The sequence below is a fragment of the Gymnogyps californianus genome, chromosome 5 (assembly GCF_018139145.2).
Source record: "Gymnogyps californianus isolate 813 chromosome 5, ASM1813914v2, whole genome shotgun sequence".
NCBI classification, from domain to species: domain Eukaryota; kingdom Metazoa; phylum Chordata; class Aves; order Accipitriformes; family Cathartidae; genus Gymnogyps; species Gymnogyps californianus.
In genome coordinates, this window is record NC_059475.1 from 48210535 (window position 1) to 48230857 (window position 20323).

Genomic DNA, 20323 nt, shown 5'->3' on the forward strand with positions numbered 1-20323 from the left:
GTGTCACACAGTATAAATTAAGAGGTCATTGCAATCTGCTCAAGAGGAACTAGGTGTGATGCTGGACAATTTGCCATGGTATTGGACAACAGAGAAGCAACATTATACTGAGGTACGCAGGTGCTGGTGACAGGCAAGAGAAATATCCTGAGAGAATAGCTATAATGTTTATATGCGCTTTCAGTCAAGGTACCCAGCCTAGCTGTTGTCAAATTAGTCTATAGTTAAGATGTACTTCTGGTTTTCAAGTACTTTGAAATGCCCTGGAAACACAAGTGGCAAAGTTGTGTTATTTTCCATTAGGTGTGTTCAGTATTTAGGTGAACTGCTGTGGACAGTTTTAGCACTGTGAAATCCTGAGCACCCTGCAGTGCCATTCAGTCCATCAGTAAAGATCTGCAAGGATCACTTAGAACTGCAGCTAGTAAAAATCTGCTGCTCCTTCCATAGCAGCATCAGCTACAAGACTTCCTTTTCTCATGAAGCAAGTGCTTTTCTTTTACAAGCATAGTCCACCAATTTCTGGTTTGGAAGGATTCGTCTAATTTCCTGTGAGTCTCTGAGAAAACCTCAGAAAGATTTGTCTCATAAGACATCTGGACATATGGCACTCCCAGAGCTCAGACCTTCACCCTGTGTGAGGCTGGAGAGTTGGCTTTATGAGTTTTTACAAACTCTTGACAGACATGGGGAGATGGGGAGATACGAACTCTGGTAGCTAGGGCTGAGATTATTAAAATCTGTATGTTCGCTCCCTTCTAGTCTGCAGGAAGCTAAATACTTGTTCATGCTGTTTATAATCTGCCCAGAAAGCCAGTGTTTATCTCTGCAGGCTGGCAAGTGGAAAATGATGTTTGAGAACAAACCTGCATGCAGATGATCTGCACTGAGGATACACAGATAAACAGAACAAAATGCTGTATTGTCCCATATCTCACTTGACCTTCTGACAACTGACATCTTTAAAAGTACTCATACTTGAAATGAAGGCCTCAGCTAATCTGTAGCTTTAAGCAAACTCCACAAAACCAAAGGCTGAGATGGGGGAATCATCACCAAGGGTATTACAAGTTGGAAAGAGCAAGAGATGGGAAACCAGGTGCAGGAAGGATATAAGGGAAAAATAACAGGGTTAAAGGACATCAAAGGCTGATAAATTCCTAAAGAAGATAAGGCTTTGGAGAAAACTTCCCCTTCTATTACCTGCAGACCTAACCAATAGCTGTCACAGTAGCTTTTGTACAAATAACACAAATATAGATACGAAAATATGGGAAATACTGATTTACAAAGAGTATTTTTTCTGGCTTGCTACTTCTTCTTTAATTTTATATAATAGGCACTACCTTAGAGAGAACTAAAACACTTGAGGTATTCATATGTTTCATTTATATGACCTAAAATGGATGCTCCTTCTCTAGTCAAGTGACACAGTGAGGCTCACAAATCTTTAAGGCCTTAAGGATTTGAACAGGATGCTCACTCAACATGTTTCCACTTCACATTAGCTCTGTAAGACACATTTAAGTCAGTGGATTCATTAACATGAACTTTAGAAGCACACAGGCATATACAGTGAGTCAAGTAACGCATCAAACCGTGGAAGCGATATTCACTTCAGCTGAAGTTGATTTGTTTGTGATCAAAGTCTTTAACCAACATTTAGATTCTTTGTTTGAAGTTTATATTTGGGAAAGGTTTATTATGCCTCAGGAATTCTCTTCTTTGCCAGAAAGTAAGATCTTGAGCAGTAGTCAAACCTCTTGAGATACTGCTCTATAAATAATCCATCTAATTTTTTTTTCCTTCTACCATGGACACCATCCATTCTAGAAAAAAATACTCTTACAAATATTTGGGAGTAGTCAGAGTCTAATTTTTGGTAACAAGTTATTTATTAATGATCCTATTTTCTAATAAAACTGTTATTTCATCACATCTGCCTTCACCCAATTTATACAGCTGAGAAATAAGAAACAAGTCCTGAAAGGTGTTTTTATTTCTTCCAGAATATTGAGTAGCTCCTTATCACAACAATTGATATAAAGGTCATAATCACTAACAGACAGACTATTCACACAACTCAAGTCTCCTTTCAGTACTTTTGGGGGTTATTTTTGTGATGGGAACTGGATAATCTATAGAGAGTTATTTGTTTGGTTGTTCCAAGGGCCTGTCAAGCATACTGTAATGAACATTTCTGCTTGGGACGCTTAGATGTAACCTCTTTCATGGTTTTCCTTTCGGTAATTTGTTTTGTTCTTTCTTACCTATATTCACAAGCAGTTTTCAGATGTAGGTTCCCATGAAACTTACTGTAACAAAAGATGACAAAGAGGAGGAAATTTCTAAACTACAACTAAATCAAAAAGTGAGTTTGTTTAGGAAGTTGCTGGACATTCTTCCATTTGAATTTTTTTTTCCCCTGTAACAGCTATGCAGCTAGCCTTTTAATTTTATTTTTCACCTTTTGCCTTTTGCGTGTTCATTGAATTGGGAGCTGCATGTATAACTGATGCATTCACAACCAATTCGTCCATGTTCCATGTGCTACGTACAGCTCGGCATGCTTTCTTCAAGCACATACTTTTTTTGAACAGTGCAATTCTGTGCAGACTCAACTGCTGTCCTTGTAGCTCTCAGTTTCTCTCCCCCTTACCTTTCTTAAAAGTTGAGGAGTAGTTAGATATTAAATTAGTCCCACCATTTATAAAGGGGTTTGCTCATATTGCTTAAGATCTAGTCAGGGTGGCATAGGCTATTGTATTAAATACAGTTTTAAGTTTCCTTGGTCTAATGTCAAGATTCCACCGCATATTAATAATCAATATTAGAATAAGAAGACACGGAAAAGGTATATTTTCCTTTATTGTTTATTATAATACAAGAAAAACAACTCTAGAAAGCACATTTCATGGAGCACCATATTGTAACAAAATTTTGCTGGCTCTCCTACAAAGTGTATTTTTGACATTTAAACAATGACACACACATAGTCAGCACACACAGGCATCTACACACCGGCGATCTTATTAACAGCCCCAAAGAGACCCCTCTTTCAAATACAGAAACACTAAGGTGCACAGAGGAATGCCAGTGTGAGGGCATCTGAACGCCAACTGAGTTAATTACTCTTTTGTTAGCGATCTTCATAAGCACACAAGCCTTCCTTGTCTCACCCCAATCTCTCTTCTCTGAAGCCTCCAAATTGGGCCCAAAGGTCACTGAATATGGATCCGGCACAGATATCGTGTAGAGTTGAACAAAACTGGCCAATATTCCCTACCTGATACCTCTTATTGCTTTGGTTATAGTACTGAATGAAAGTCTTAAAAACTCTTAAACCTACAGTCCACATCACAGAAAAGCCACTTTCACACATACAGAAACATAACCTCCCTCCCCACACACACCTGAACGCATAGCACTGATACCTTTTTGAGAAGCTTTGTTGGTTTCCCCACCAAGATCACCTTCATAAAAATGACTGCATTTTGTTTTTCAAAGTGTTCAGACAGTTGTTCAACAATATATTTCATAATATATCTCTTTCTTTTTAATAGACAGGGCATGCTTTCCTGCTGCCTTAAATTTATGTCATTGTCTACACAAGCAAGAGCAAAATGCTATCATTTTCATCTGTACAAAATGTTTTACATTCATCTTATACAGTGCTAAATAATGATGCTAAGCACAGAAAAACATAGAACGATAGCCCAGAATAGCTTTTTACCTTGCTCAAAATGAAAAAGTACTGGAAGTTTCCCATACTAATGTTGAGACACAGTATTGGGGTCTCTATTATATACAGTAGCCTTCCAGAATACTTTCAGGCACCTATTTTGTGAGCTATTGCTCAGTATGTATGTCACACTGAAGCACCTCAAGTAATATGGTTTAGTGCCCTCAAACAGTGAGAATAAGAGACAAAAGCAAATCCAGCCTCACAGCAGACTAGACCAATTGTGAAGGACAATGCTAGCAAGGTAGCAAAATTTCTGCCTGGACCCAAAACAACCCACTGTTACAATAATTCTGGGCATCATCTGACACATGTCCATTTCTATCATTAACTGAGGACAATGCATGAAGTTTAATTTAAAACCTTTTCTATAAAATGTTTTAGTTTTGTCAACAAAAAAAACAAAGAGCTTGTATTTCTATCAGCCACTTACAAAAGACATTTTTTTCCTCTAAGTCCACTTCTCTTTGAAATACTTGCCCTGCTTTCTGACCACAAATTTTCTGGGGAAATCTAAGGTTTTGCAAAATGTATTTCTGTCTTGACAATCAGTGAGGCTGAACTATCTTTAAGTTTTGGGCAGGGTAATGCATTCATGTTGCCAAGAAAGAAATGAAGTTATTGTGTATTTTTTCTTGTGGAAAATCCTTGTGGATTTCCCATTTACAGGAGCCAATTTTATAATTCCTTTATACTATGTGATGAACAGGCATCTATGAATAACAAGACAAAATAATGGCAATTCAAAAGGAGAAAATGGACTTGAAAAAATAACTGTAACTTTAGATACGCAAAGGGGTATTAACTAACTGAATTACTAACTCAGACTCTCTCCTCCGAGCTAAAGGTGTGTTTCAACAGCTGTGCTAAACATTTGGCTAGCATTTCCCAGATAAACAGTGCAGACTTCAACTGTATGATGGGGAAAAGGAGAGAAAGAAAAGACTTACTAGTTTAAGTTTTACAGAGGCTATGGAGTTGCTATGGATTAATAAAGTTTCAGATGACTGAAGAATAGGTTATAATAAGGAAAAGATGTTGTGCTGGGTATATCAATACATATTTTCACTTGGAGTAACATCTACAGCTTTACTCACCTGAGTAAAAGGACAGTGTAGCAAAACCAGAAGAGATTCAGAGACAGGCAAAGAATATGGACCTGTATAAGAATGTGAATTATTGTTTGGCTTAAGAAACAAACAAAAGGTATCTACATTTCTATATAGAGTATATAATCACTGACATACAGAAGAAAAATTGGGATCACTCCTGCTTGTACTGTTTTAGCATACGAGAGCAAGAGATGAGAATGACATTGAAAAGCAGCCAATTTAAATCTGAAAAAAAAACCTGGTTTTATTTGTTTTTCTTTGTTCTTAAACATGGTGGGTTTTGACTTTACTATTCCCTACCTCAAGAAATAGTTAGATCTCAAAACTCTGGATCAGCCTCTCATAGGGATGATGAGACATCAACAATCACATTAGACACGACAAAAATAATAAGGGCTGAAGCTAATGAAAATTCCAGAAGAAATTATTGCACCTTCCCCTGAAGCATCTGATACAGTCAGAGGTAGGACACTGGATTAAATAAACCACGTAGTTTGGCTATGTTACTGTTTCTATGATATTAGGTTTAAAAATTTCAGTTATATATCCCGGTTAGTCATGAAAATGTATAACAATCTTCCACACTGAGCAATGAGTTACAGTAACATTAATGAATGGGAGGACAGAATAATAATAATTATTATTATTATTGGTCTTTTAGACACCACTTATGTGTGCATGCATATGTATATACATAAAAATATATGATATACATATATATGCATACATAAATGCATACACACACACACACAGACACATGCCTTCTGAGAAGTGGGGCTCACCAGAAGGTCTGAAGACCATTCTTTACACCGTTCCCTGATACACATTACCAAACTGTGCAAGTGTGTGTGTGTATATGTTTAACAGTGTGTGGAGGAAAATGTGAGAAGGAAGGGAAGCATGAACCTGAATATGGGAGAAATCTCTCATGTTACTGTCATTATTTCAGATCTGTGCTTGAAAACACATTTCCAAATGCCTTGTACATTGGCTAAGTTGACTAACAGCCAAGCAAGAAGAAATACACAAAATTAAAGGGACATTGTGGAAATGGATGTATTTATGTATGTATTTTCTGTTCTTTCCTGTGTTAGTATCAATATATCATATTCCTGACAACTGGCAGGATGAGAAATTAAAAGAACTAATTTGATTTTTGCCACTTACCCTGTTTATCTGTTTCATGTTTCTGCCAAAGTTGAGAGAAAACTTGGATAGTCCATCTCCTTACGGGTTTTCATTTATCAGCTCTAATGGGTTAGTTAATTGTACACTTGCCTTTTAGGCTTGATTAAATCATTTTATTTTTAAAAATACCTAAACTTAATGTATACTTGAAGTTGACAGTATCTCTTTAAACATAATTAATATTTCCTCAGACCCATTCGAATGAAAATTCTGCCATCTTTTACACTTATTCACATTAATTCACACTATTTGTCCTCCCTGTTTCTCTGGGAAGGCTTTTGAGAACACAAGTGAAAGAAGCAGACTATCACCTCGTCTGATAGCAGAGCTGCACCTAATCAATTCCGAGGCTGCAAACAACTTAACTTCCAGACAAACTAATGTAGCTATAAACTAGTTGCAGGTATCTAAGATAGCAAAAATCAGCATGACTACATTTAACAGGGTAAATGACAGGACAGGTTTCCATTTCAATGAGGTAAAGTTGTGTATAAGTTCCCCCATCCCCAAAATACATCTGTAAGGTCATTATTTCAAATAAAAATAAAAGAGAGAAATAAGTTATCTTTTAAAAAGCTAAAAATGAAATTACCTTTAAGCCTATTGCTAGACAGAAAGAAATTGAGGCGAGTAAAGAAACAGAGAAGAGAACCAGAGAATATTGATAAATGTGTGTTGAGAGCTTTGAGAACCGAGGGTTGGTTGGCGTCAGCTGAGTTTTGTCTCGTGATGCATGCTCTAGATGGTTCTCGTTTTGTTACAAATAGTCCAGGTTTTTTAGTTTTCAAATTGCAATGGGCTTATTTGATCACCTTTGCCTTTTCGGTCCAACCCCATAGATTTTAGCATCTTTCTCAGCAGGCACAGGCCTGCATACTGGATACAAACGTATAGATAGAATTACATAGTTAATATGCTGTGCAGAGGCATCCATAGAGAGTACAAATACCAGCATACAATGTTTCATCTTGATCTGAGCAGCCAGTCTGCATGCACGATGCATTGCATGGTGGTTCCTGTAGTCTCGGAACAATAAAATCTCTAGGAGAGAGGACAATCGTCACATCCACTGCATTTCTATGCGAAGTAATTGCAAGCCCCCGGCTCCTCCCAGGTCACTTGCATTGGCCACAGGAGGGTAAAGAAGCGTTTCTGATGAACTATACGGCATTGCCTTTCCATGGATTGCCTTCCAAGAAGCAACGTTTCTGGCTCACCCCAGGGCTGACACTTCATGAGACAGGTTCCTGGGAGACAGGTCTTATCTCACCACTCTTCCTGCTCGCCAGCAGCACCTTTTCGCAGAAGCCTCTTCACCTCTTCTGTCCCGTAGGAAGCAAAGGAGTGGGATTTTTTTCGTACAATAACTTTTCTGTGGAGTTAGTTTTTTGTTTTATTTTCTTTTCCTAGTTAACGTTCATTTGACCTTGTTATCAAATGTGTTCTCCTGCAATCATCTGAAAGGCCTTATTCAAACCAGCATACGTTTTCTTTTTTTCCCTTTTACATCACCTTAAAGGGACACATCTGTTGACATAGCTTCTGTAGAGAACGGATTTCATCTTTTGCTGAAGTTTTGTTCCAGCCAAAGCCGAACCTCCTGAAGATTGTAGAAAAAGGGGCCTTTGCCTCCCAGGTAGGCGATTTTTTGTCTCTGCACAATGCATACTCGCTCAAATGAAACCCCGTAGGCCACATTGGCATTGTTGTCCATGCAGTCAGCCACCACTTGGCACTGAGGTGGCAAGGAAAAGCGCTCTAGGAGCTGGTGAGCAGCTGCGCATCGGTCTTCCTGGTTCCGGTGTTTCTTAACTTCAAATGAAGAGGGAGAGATTCCAGGGGCAGCCCAGCCATCTGATGGGTGAGCCTCATCGATGTAGACCAACAGAAAGTCAGCCACACCAGAGAACTCCTCCACCAGCTTGCTGAAGGCCGACAGCTGGCTTGTGAATGGTGGTCAGGTAGCTGAACCAAAGTTGACCACCAGTGGCCGCTCGGAGTTGGCAAAATCCAGAAGGTGGCATTTGGTTCCACACTTGCCACCAACACTCTTCCAGCTGCTACTGCTGCCATCACTGCCCTTGGCTATGTGGATTACACTGGAGTTTGGGGCTTCTCCTCCCAGTTTGACCTAATGGCAAAACAAATTAAAACATAGCAAGTTAGTGTGACTTGCTTGTCTAGTATCCTTATGAGTACTCTCTTCAAATAAATAGAATCACCTGTTCAAAGAGTACACCTAACTACCCACATGGACACTAGCATGGGGATATAGCAAATCATCAAAAGCAGCAGCTTCAAAAAGTTCATCTAGTCCATCTCCACTCACAGTGCAGGGAAATGTGGCACTCCTGACAGGTATACTACTTCACTATTGTTAGAAAATTTGATCTGAGATCCATCTTGTCCTGTCTACTACACACATAGTCCTGTCCACATTTATGTATTTGCAGATTCTTATTTGCTTTCAGACAGACTACCTCCAATTTCTTCTAACTTTTCTCTGTGAGCCAAATTTTCTACACATGATTTTTTTTCACTGCAATCCTCTGAATTCTCTCCACTTGAAGAGTTCACATCTTCCTTGAAGAGCAGTGTTCAAAACTTCAAAAGAGTTTTTACTAATTCTCAGAATAATCAGACAATTACTTCATGTATCTCACAGGCTACACCTGTTTGTACATTCCAGATGTTTGCTTCTTAAAAAACATCATGACTGTTTTGGAAAAACAGTAGATTGTTGACTAGGGGTTAGCTAGTGAGAAGTTATAGTGCCTAGGTCCCTTTTTCTGCCTTTCTATTTGCTCCCCATCATTGATTTGGGTACTTCATCAGTCCAGCCTGAATTTGGTGCTTTGCACTTGGCCCCATTCAACTGCATCCTACATTTCAAGCCATTTTTCCAATTCTCAAAAATCATTCTGCATTGTATTCCTGATCTTCACAACACATGCAGTGCCTCTCAATTTTGAGAGGTTTGCAGATTTCATACATGTATATTCTCTTCCATCCTGCAGTCCAAGAATGAAAATACTCAGAATACCAAACACAAGAGAGATCTCTGCAGACACCCCCTCAATCTGTCATTCTGTTTTGACAGTGGACCATCCAAGACTGCGCTCTCCAAAGGGTTTTTTAACCACTTTCCAATAATTTCATCAGTGATTGAGTGACACATTTCCTTCTACTGCAAAGTTGCTCTAGAAGATGATTAGGGGAAAAAGCAGCAGGAAAAGGGGAAAGTTTATATGATGGTTGAAGTAGGATGAAGTGAAAACGAACTGTTCTCAGCTCTAACCCCAGATCTAACTCAGACCCAACAGGCAATTGTGGAAAAGTCATTTTGCCTGACCGTTTCTATTTCCCTGCCTATAGAAAAAAGACAAAATATAAGCATCTCACAGAACAGACTGCCAGAATAAGGTGGAGCCTGCAGAGGGCTCCAAGATCCTTAGCTGATAACTGCTATAGAACCGCAAAATATTATTACATAAGACAATTAGTTTTTAATGAGCTCTGCCACACCAATTCCTATGTATCTGCCTTTAACATCAAGCTCTAGTACAACAATGCAATTATTATCCTTTTGTATTTCCCTGACTTTTTCTGTCTCTCTCTGTCTCCGGTCTATTTGATAATGTTCAGAAGTGTTGCTTTGAAGGAAACATACAGGACCAAATTCTGAAGTCTTTCATATTTTATTTATTTATTTCTGAAGCTACACTCCAGTTGAAGTCAATAGAAGTTAATGCTGAATAAGAATAGTGTAAAAACTGAATAAATAACTGATTTTTGGTGCACTTCTATTCTACATTACATTATAGGGTATCCTGGTGAGTCAGACACAGTAAGAAGCTGAATTAACAGCTGAATACTTAACTGATGCAATTGCTGCTGCACACAGATCCAGAGGCAAGTGTATTGTAGATAGTGGATCCTCCATTTCTCACTGAGAAACCTGACTACCTTGAACAAATCTACAGTTATTCATGACTTGGCATTATTTCATCAAAATAGCAATAGAAGCAAGAGTCTAACCAAAGCAGTTTGTAAGACACTGCCCTTAAAGCTGCCAGACTCCACAGCTACATAAGAAGGTCTCGCAGCATGTTGGCACACAATATAAACATCATTTTGACTATTTTCTATGGGGCAAATTGAGACACAACTGTGCCGCCGTTCACTCGGAGATCAGTAAGGAAGAGAGAGCCACAGAAAGAAAGACTGCCTGAGACCCACAAATCTCTCCAGGCCAAGCAAGTGGTGATCACACCACAGGGAGCAGGGGATGTGCAGCTGCAGCTGCACCACAGGCAAGGGAAGCAAGCGGTGCCCCAGGAAAGCACAGCCCCTTGTGGCCCCCCTCCCCGTAAACTTGCATCTGGAGCACTGCTATCTGCTAGAGCCCTGTAACAGTTAAAAAAGAAAGCCTGGTGCTCATTTGCCTTTGAAAGCAAGCGAGGTTTGAAATAGCTGAGTTTAGGACCAGCTGTGTGAGTGTGCTGTCCGTTGAACTCAAGGAAGGAAAAGAGCTGTATCCCAGTTTTTGAGGAGAAAGGATCTATCTGCAGAGAGGCAGGCTCAGAGACTCAGGCTGCAGCATTTAAGAAGCATCCTGCAGCGTTTAAGAGGTGCTGCTACAGGCCACCTACACCTTAGCAGGTAGTAGATACTCTTCTGTGCAGCTGTTGAACATCTCATTTCTCTCTGCCATTCTATGCAGTAAGATAGGCAAAGCAGGAGTAAGTAAGGCAAAGGGCCAGACTTGAGTAAAGAAATACACAGGTCAAGATCATGTGGCAGCCATACAATCATCCTGAGGGCTGCATTCAATCCATAAGCCAGCTAGACAACTCAGCATTTTGTGCTAAATTGGTAACTACTAAAAAAGGGCACATCTCAAGAAACACAACATCTGCACATCTGCAAAAACACTAGATCCCGCTTTACCTAGAAAGCTTAACTGTTCTTGCACTACCAAGCAAATGCTTTTTCAGAGCTAGCTTGCCCAAAATGTGCCTTTTGGGCAAAGCCTGACATGTAAGTATCTGTACTGCACCCACTCCCTGGATGAATAATGGACCTCAGTATTTAGGAGTGTGCGCTCATCCAGTCAAAGAAAAGAAGTAATAACATGTGATTTATCTCATAAATCACAATTAAGCAACACACTTTGAATTTCTAATATTTGCTGGCACTCTTCAGAGGACAAGAAAAATAAAGGTAAAAAGGATAGAAGCAACTAAAGCTCAGCAATGAACAGAGGTGCTCAGGAGACAAGAAACATCTGAGCAGCTGTTTCCCCTCACTCTTCTGGTTTTATTTTAACAAAACTGTTATGACTGAAAATACTCTAACAAACACTCTTGAACTGGGAAATCACAGTCTGCTTCTTGATCGTATTTAAACAGAAAGAGAGGCTACATATTGTAAGCTCCTCATTATCAAGTCTTCACTCAGGTCTACCAAACACTTCTTTTCCTAGGCGAGTTTGCAAACCCTGAAGGAACAGACTAACAAAACAACTCCCATCGAACACCAGCATGGGAATGCCCTTCAAGTACTATTTAACATTGATACCAGGGGTGGCAATGTATTTCACTGTTCTCCAACAATGCAAGTTTGCATTCTGTCTCTCATACTCCTTTTTGACCAAAAAATAGATGGATTTAGGAAATAAAGTACATATATGCTATACGTCACCTTATAGCAGTTTCTCTTCATTTCCCACAGCCATGAAGTAAGTCTCATGGCCGCAGGTTACCTATCATTTTAATTTTTGTTTCTAGGAGTGCTTGTGTTGGGTTTTTTCCCCTTAATGAGACATCCTTGCCAAGCAGGCATTCACGAGGCATTTTCTGCTCTTGTAGAGGAGTAATTAGGTCGGTGCCTTGTTCCATGCCAGTGTCAGGCACTCCAAAAAGCAGCCCTGCCCAGTCGTTAATGCTTAAACATAAGCAGCGGCATCTCCACTAATTGGTCTTGATGAAGCGCTGACGTTCCCAAAGGGACTCTTTATTTCACCAGGCTCGGAACCGATTGACACAGGATGACAATATCATCCTTGCTGATCATCTGCATTGTAGGCCTTGGCTGTCTTCTTTGTTGTTATTTATTGAAAGAAAAAATAGCTCTTGGAAAAGAAAATCAACGCAATGAGAAAACAAACAAAAAACCCCATGTATTCAGCCAAACCGCTTTTGAAATCTTACACAAAGGCAGGCAAAATATAAATTCTGAGAAACAAACTAGCAGAATTCCCCTCACACGCAATCCAGCATTTCTATAATCACGTATTTATGTGCGTGAATATTCAGGCATTCGGCGCCAGCCTTCTGGATGAGGTGGAAACCGGGCAGCGCACAGGCACCCCCTCCCATGCAGCCTGCATGGGACACGCAAGGTAGGCCAACCAAATCTGAGAGCCAGCCCAGCCATCAGCAAGAGCAAGTACCAGCCCGACACCAAAGCAGTGACTTGCATCATTTGTGCAAATTTTGTGTTTGCTTGACAGCCTTGATACTGCATCTCCTTCTCCACACGCAGAGTGAAAAGGCAACAAGGCTGCTGATGCTTTAGCATGCAGACTGCAAAATGAAGGAGACTTAGGAGCGGGAAAGAAAGCCCTATTCATAAACTACAGGCTAGAAATAGTACATACTGCTAACTTTGTTGTACATTCTCCGTGAGGACTAGGAAAAGCCCCACGGATAAAACATTGCCTCCTCATTTACCTTTTCTTTTTTCTCATTTTGCTTTTATCAGCTTTAGCATAACTCTCCTGGGATCCTGTGCACTGGAATATGGCTTTCATTCCCTGCATGAGGGATTTTCGAACAGTTTGGCAGAATCATCAGGCTGTGTCAACCCCCTAAAGAAAATAGGTGTTGCCAGACAATTAGCAGTCTGTGATATTAGCCATTTAAATATGGACATGCTGTGATTGGGACTGGAGTCCAGTGATTGGTAATGAACTGAATCCCTGGAGCTTTTTGCTCCTCAAATTCTCTGCTTTGATTTGATCCCATTCAGCTAAATATAGCCTCTGAACAGCCCAATATTTCTCAGTGCTTCATCCAAATCATAATCAGAATCTGGCTGGAGAATTATACAAATTATTATTTTTGTTTTCTTTATTTACATGACCCAGAGTTGTGCAGTGGATAAAAATTACAGGAGGCCCTTGTCTGGAGTAGCGTACAGGAGTGCAAGCTCTTCATTTGTCACGGGGAGGTGGCAGCTTGCTTAAAAAGATTCTATTACTTGAATTGGAGAGCAGAGACTGGAATTGACTCGAGTTCTCCCAGAGTCCAGAATCTTTTATTTAGGATGAGGTGTGTGAAGCTGAGGGAGGGAAGTGGGAGACAAATTAAAAGGGCACAGTGCAGATAAAAATAACTAGTCAAATGCTGCTCTCTATTTAAAAACTGCCAGTCCCACAAATGAGCATGCATGGCAGAGGGAAAGCATAAAGGAGCCTTTTGCCTTGCACTCTTATAAAAGAAAATGGATAATTTTAGTTCCTCTGACCGGGAAGCCTACAGCAAGCTTCTTAAGGGCTTATGTTTCCCTCAAGATGGGAGCATGGCCTATGATATCGTGGCCTCTGGGCCACTGGCTGCCCTCATGGGCCACTGGCTGCCCTCGTGGACTCTACCTACAGGTGACAGAGGCCTTCACCAGTCTTTGTTAGTCAGCACCTGGAGGACATTTGAAGTTAATTTGGATTTTATTTTTTATTTTATTTTAACTCGCCTTTAGCACTGTACAAATACACAGCGATGGTTTTGTTGGAGAGGCAGAGCTGGGGCTCAAGGACCGGGTACGATCCTTTTCCGGGGTGGTGCCCGTTAGCTAATTTTCTGTGTCTACTGCAGGTGAAGGGGGTTTTCACAAGGGTTTAACAAAAAGGCAAGCAGTCCTTTCAGTCAGTTTTTTGCACGTAAGTGTGAAAATGGAAGACTGCAAAGAGGTGGTGTGGAAGAAGTGAAGTTAGATCTGCAATATGAATTGGGTAGGATGAGACCCCATGTGGGACAGGAGTCGTCATATTTTCCTTTTCGTACTCTTTGTCCGTCTTGAGTGTTTGAACTGTAAGCTCTGTGGGACAAACTGTCTGCTCCTCTCATTTAGGACACTGCCTAGTAGGATGGGTCCCTGGTCTAGGTTGGTCCTCAGACACTACTATAACAAACATCATTATATATTAATAATAATGACAATGTTTTAATAATAATGACAATGACAAGCACAAATCCTGTTGAATTTATGTTCCAAACACTGCAGGAAAGGTTTTAATTGTGGTTTTGTTTTGTTTTTCTCATTTCTTTCAGGATTGTTTTCATTTGCAAATGTCAATGAAAACAATTCTGCTAAGGCTGAACTTTGTAAAACCAATAAAATATTTTTAATACCACACAATGTCTAGTTCTAAAACCCTGAAACTATACAAGACACTCTCTTTCACAAATTCCCTTTATCACTGTCAAATGCAGAGAGAAACACTTCCTTACCTTGCCAGACAAAATAAATACAAATAATAAGTATAGAGGCTATGTCTTTGTTCCAACCTTTAAAAGACTTCCCCAAAAAGCAAAGAGTTACTGGACAGCCAAACAGCAGGTAAAGGACCATGCTGTTCTATTACTTTCACATATAGCTTTGTGACAATGCTGTGCAGCATGCACTTAACATGACAGTTTTCAGGCTGTCCTGCTTTGCATACTGATTTATTTTAGGAATAAATTATGTACCTATCAGGCAGGCAGAAGTAGCCAAAGGTAATTTAACTGTACCTTCCTGAAATCCCAGGAAAATCCCACTGGGTGTTTACTGAACCAGTCTACTTGCTGCTACATCCAGAGCTGGACCTATGCTGTGAAGTTGGGATCCTGTGCCAACCGTTCCCTCTGTGCTGGGTCTGTCATGCCAGAGCTTGCTGCTGGCCCGTTCTAAAGACAGTAAAAAGCTGTACAAGTACATACACACACTCATCACCATCCATCACTTGGAATACCGGCATCCTTCTGAGGGCTGTAATGTACATTTACATACATGTGCATATATGCACACGTGAATGTTACCCCTGTAGGTGCACCATGGCATTCCTAAGCATTTGGCTGCTTCAGGGAGATGCCATTAAGGTCTTCCCCCTAACTGCCCTGCACTGAGGTGGAAAAGAGGGAGGATTTCCTCTAGGATAACCTCACAGCTCTCTACTGGAGACCAAGAACGGTAGCTCTGCATTGCTGAAACACAAAGCTTGTATCATCTGGCACTGGAAAAGCTCCCAGCACAAGACCTCACCACTGGACACTGCTAATGGGTGCAACCGTTTTTGTACCCATTTGAAAAGCATGTTAAGATAACAATTTCTCACCTTTGGAACCTTAGAAAGTGGATTCATCCCAGTACTAAATAAAGCATGGAACTTAGCAGGTAAAAAAAGCTCTTAAAAGTAAATACAATGTTTTTTTCAAAACTTCTCTAGCTTTTTCTCTGGATTTCTGTAAGATATGTGACACATTCAGTATACATGCTGTGGGCTAAAACAAATGCCTCACTGGCATTTGTACAGATGGCCTATATAAATCATGCAGAAGGCACACTAACACCCTTCCAAAAATCTCTTTTGTTTTTTCTCTCTTATCAGTAGGTGTGGTTGCATTCATATCTATACATATGTATACATACACATATATATGTGTGTATACATGTACAGAGAAACGAGAGGACTGACTCCTGAAAGAGCAGATTATGTACACCTATGTGTGTGTATTTTTGCATTTATACACATATATGTATATGTACGTACATATATATAGACAGATACACACATGCGTATATATATCTGGATACATACAAACACATATGAAAGTGTAAATACCTATACACACATACATACATGATTTGCTCTTCAGGAGTCAATCCACTCATTTCTGTAGATAAACAAAGCACAACAGTAAATTAGAAAAATAACATTTAAATAAACTAGTTACATTAACTTTATACAATTGAAAGAGTGCAACTATACTACTAGCTCTATCTGTTATGACAATTAATCTGGTCCTCAAGACTCCCTTGTAATGTAAGACATGCTTGCCTCTCAGAAAAGGAGTAGGATGTTCTCTAAATCACAAAGCTGGTGCAGTGTAGACAATATCAACACTGAGTGTGACAGATACTGAACTCTAGAGCTAAGGAAGTAAAAAGAAATATATTAATCATTGATAAAATTTACATAAGAAAATAAAAATAAACAAAAGGTCAATCATTTTGATTCCAGTGCGACTGTAAAATATGGAGAAAACAAGTCATATAGAATGTTCCAATAAGAAAGAATACTTAATATACTCTATATACAACACAACAAACTCTGCATTGCTTCCCCACTGAGGATGTTAAAATCTTCAACTGTTGCTAGGTAATCTTGCCTATGAAATAATTGCCCTAACTAAAAAGTCATGTGCAATAATACTTAAAAACAGCAAAAAGCAGAACAAAACCAAGTTGAAATTTGGGTAAGATATTGAAAAGTTTTTCTAGAGCAGAAAACGCATCAGAATGGCTATTTTCAAATATACTCTACTTTATTCCAAGACCATCTCTTGTACACACTAGTCTTGAAACAAAATAACTTAATTCTGGGACAGTCTGTGTGCTTTCAAGGCAGAGCTTCTTTCTTGTAATAAATTTACTTTAATCCAGAATCTAGTATCTACCCACAGAGTTTTTCTGGAATGGTTTTCAGTAAATTTTTCTGTGAATAGAAATTTTACATCAAGTACTTTTGTGAAAAATGTTATGAAATGTACTCAGGAAGAGTTCTGTGTAAGTGACACAAAACATAGTAAAACCAAGCATAATTACTGCTTTAATCCAGTCTTCTGCTAACTGGCAGACTAGCTTTAATTTATCTCAGACATCTGCAATTCTGCTATTCTAGTTAAAAAAAAAGGTGATTATCTCATAAATACTCCTCAATGGAATGAGCTTAAGCACCTGCTTAAGTACTTTGCTAATACCTGGCTTCAGCTAGCAAATTGGAGCAATAACCAATCATGGTTATGATATCAACTGCATTTTGCCATGCTGTTTAGTACCCTGATTCCATAATATTTTCATTTCCTACCCTCACTCATTGGCTAAGATTAAGATACCACAACTGGGCAGTCCTATTCAGGATTTAGAAAAAGATAATTTAAGGAAAAAGATGCTTTGTGGGAAGTCTTTAATATATTTCACTATTTCTCATGCTTTTTAAACATGCCACAAAGCAGGGTATGTTTCAAATTTTTTTCAGCTCTACCAGTACAGCTTTCCAGCTGAAACTTTTTTTGTTTCTCTTCCTTACAGAAGCAGCAGAAGATTCTCCTCTATTGCGGAGGTGATGACTCTTCTCCTAATATTGCTCCTCAGTTTATTGTGTCCCCTCTATAATTTGATTTCTACACTTGTCTACCTTTCTGTGACAATCAAGGGTTTCCAATGATATTCTGTCCTTATGGCCCATAATTCTATTAAGGAAAACAGAGTGTTTCAATGAATTGTTGGTCAATCAGTTTCATCTTAAGGATAGCTGGCATGAATGGATTTTTTCCCCTTTTTGGAACAAGGTCATTTAATGGTGATAAGGGAGAGTTTTTAATTACCAAAGTTCAAGGTATGAGTTTCATTGCCAACACCAAAAATAGCACAGAGTCATCCTCCCTGTAGTTTCCATGGTTGACATCAACAGTACTGAGGAAAAGGCAAAGTATGACTTTGGAAAGTACAGAAACGCATGTGATTTATTTTAAATAATTTTGTGTTATTTAAGCAAAATGAGATTGAAAATATCTCATATAAGGCTCCTTACAGCTCCACATCTTCTCCAGACCCTGGGCCACATACAGGTTGCAAATGTGGGAACTGGAAACTTGGCAGTTTCAGAGCCGTGCTACCAACTTCCACTGGAGCCTTGACCAAGTCATGTGTTAACTGTCCTGCCTTGCCTTGTCTGTAAAATGGGAACAATTGTGTTCACGGGCCCATTTAACAAGGCCACTGTAAAATTTACTTACTTAATGTCTGTGAAGAGACTAAAAACAGAAACTAGAAGGGCTAGGAGAATAGTGAGCTTCATTCAGCATTACTTTATTTGGGTAGCCAGCTGGCTGATTCCTAGGGTGGCAGTACGAGGTTGACCCATTTGGCAAAAGCTAATGTTATTTATACTTGTCTTACACTGAAAACTAACGTCCCCGTGGCTTGGGTTTCAGGCTAAGCAGCTTGTATTCCATATCACAAAGCCAGCAAACACCAACACCACTAGCTCTTCACATCTCTAGGTAAGAGCAAATACAAAAGCCATTGTGGGGGAGCGAAAGGGGACTGGGGGGAAGGCGATAAAAAAAGAAATATTTCAGAAGATACAGAGCCATCGTTTGGATAGGACACCTATGACCTCATGACATCACATGGGGTATGTTAAATTAGATGGTCTAAATAAGACAACACCTTAACAGACTAAGCACTGTTTTGGAAGCCACAGAGCTCTGAATCCAGTTCTTCTACTTACTAACTGGGTGGCCTGTGCAAGAAATTTCATCTTTTTGGGTCCACCTTTCCTATAAAAGGGAACTATAACTACCTCATGAGACCTGGGCAGTACCACTGGGTAATGTTTGTACAAAACTTAAAAGGAAAAAAAAAAGTACATGTTGCATAACTGTTATTGGCTTTATTAACTTAAATCACCAGGCAGCTGTCCCTCAGCTAGTCAAGTTCATTTTTAATCTCTGACATGTGCCTCTGTCACTGCTTTCATGAAGAAAAAAGGCTCCCTGTTTCACTCCATGCCCAGTTTTACTATTACTTGGATGCTTCCTCCAATATAAAAATTAACATATGAGTAATAGAAAATGCCAGTGTAATGACAAAGGTTCATTTCTATCTTTTACTCTAATTAAAACAATTCTATCTATGTTACATAGATGACATCTATCTATGTAGAGCTCTGTCTGAAGATGCAGTCTTTGTACAATCTCTGAGGATCCCACATGGCAAACAAACAACAGCTGTGAAAACATCTAGAGCATTTTACAATTATTCTTATACAAAGATCTTGAAATACTTTATAAACATGAAGATTACTATTCGTACTGGTGGGGAAACTGAGGCACAGCTAAACTAAGTGACATGGCCATGGCTGCACAGAGAGTTAGTGGCAGAGCAGAGAGACAGCAGCTCCCGAACCTTATGAACCCTTAGCCCCGACATAGAAGTACTGCTCCTTTCAGCTTACACCTCTCCCATCAAACTTAACGTCAAACAGGAGATAGTCCGCACTGCACAGTCATTCCCTTCGCTTCTCCGTTGACAACGGGGATGTTCATCACAGCTTACCCGCCCCAACCCGCCCGTCCCCGTCCCCGTGTACCCACCTGCTTGTAGGCGTCCAGGAGGAAGCTGTTCCAGACGCAGCGCAGCCCCTCCGAGGTCAGCATCCTCCGCCACTCACCGCGCCCAGACTTAGACCGGCTCAGAAATAGCACCATGTGCTTCAGGAGGATCACAGAGTCATACAGCGCAAGGAAGAGGCAATTGGAGAAAAAGACCGGCAAGATCTGAAGCGTGATCAGCAAATCCACACTTAGCAGACCCATCTTCCTTGCTGCTTCTCTTCAGCCGGATGCCTTCAGCTCCCTTTTTTGCTCTGTACCCTCATTTAAAAAAGTAAAGTAAAAAGCATTTCAGAAGCCTCGTTACCCCTCTCTCAGCTGCTCTCTTTAAAATGAGCAGAGATGGTTAAATATGAGCAGGCTGGTTAAAACCATAACTGCATTATACTCATTCAACTCGGAGCTGCTTATTTTTCAGAAACTAAGATGTTAACAAAAATTCTTCCCTTAACCAGGAGACCTGATTTTGTTGAAGAGAGAGGCAGCTGTGTTTCCAGTTCCCTGCAGTTACAAAATTTAAGCTGAGACTGTTAATTGTTAACTTTCCTGCACTATCCCATTGTTTCTCAGCTATTTAAGCACTGAACAGACCTCTCATTTCTGTGTCAGTAAAGCTAGCTACCAGGTGCAACAATACTTTTTTTAAAAAAGGTTTATGTACATAAACTTTCTGTTCCTTCCTCCCTCCCTTTCCCTCTCTCCCTCCCCCCCCCCACCCCCCCCCGCCTCTCTGTATTCCTGCCTTCCTCCTCTCGCCCTCTCTCTTGCTATCTGCCTATGGTGCAAAGTGCTTTCCCCTCTGGAGTCCTAGCTTGCTTCCCTGAAGCCTTTTATACATT

The 20323-nt window shown here is 39.9% G+C and overlaps 1 protein-coding gene across 2 annotated transcripts; it reads right to left on the bottom strand.

The window, feature by feature from the left end:
• Positions 1 to 2856: 2856 nt before the first annotated feature.
• DIO2 (iodothyronine deiodinase 2) lies at positions 2857 to 20108 on the bottom strand. 2 transcript variants are annotated; one of them, XM_050898212.1, is made up of 2 exons: positions 19467 to 20108; positions 2857 to 8173 (listed from the first exon to the last, which is right to left on the bottom strand). In XM_050898212.1, exons 1-2 carry the CDS (start codon positions 19686 to 19688, stop codon positions 7556 to 7558), a joined length of 840 nt encoding a protein of 279 aa, XP_050754169.1. In that variant the 5' UTR covers positions 19689 to 20108; the 3' UTR covers positions 2857 to 7555. The 2 variants fall into 2 exon arrangements, with proteins under 2 accessions (XP_050754169.1, XP_050754170.1); XM_050898213.1 differs by having other exon boundaries at positions 7601 to 8173.
• Between the last annotated feature and the right edge of the window lie 215 nt (positions 20109 to 20323).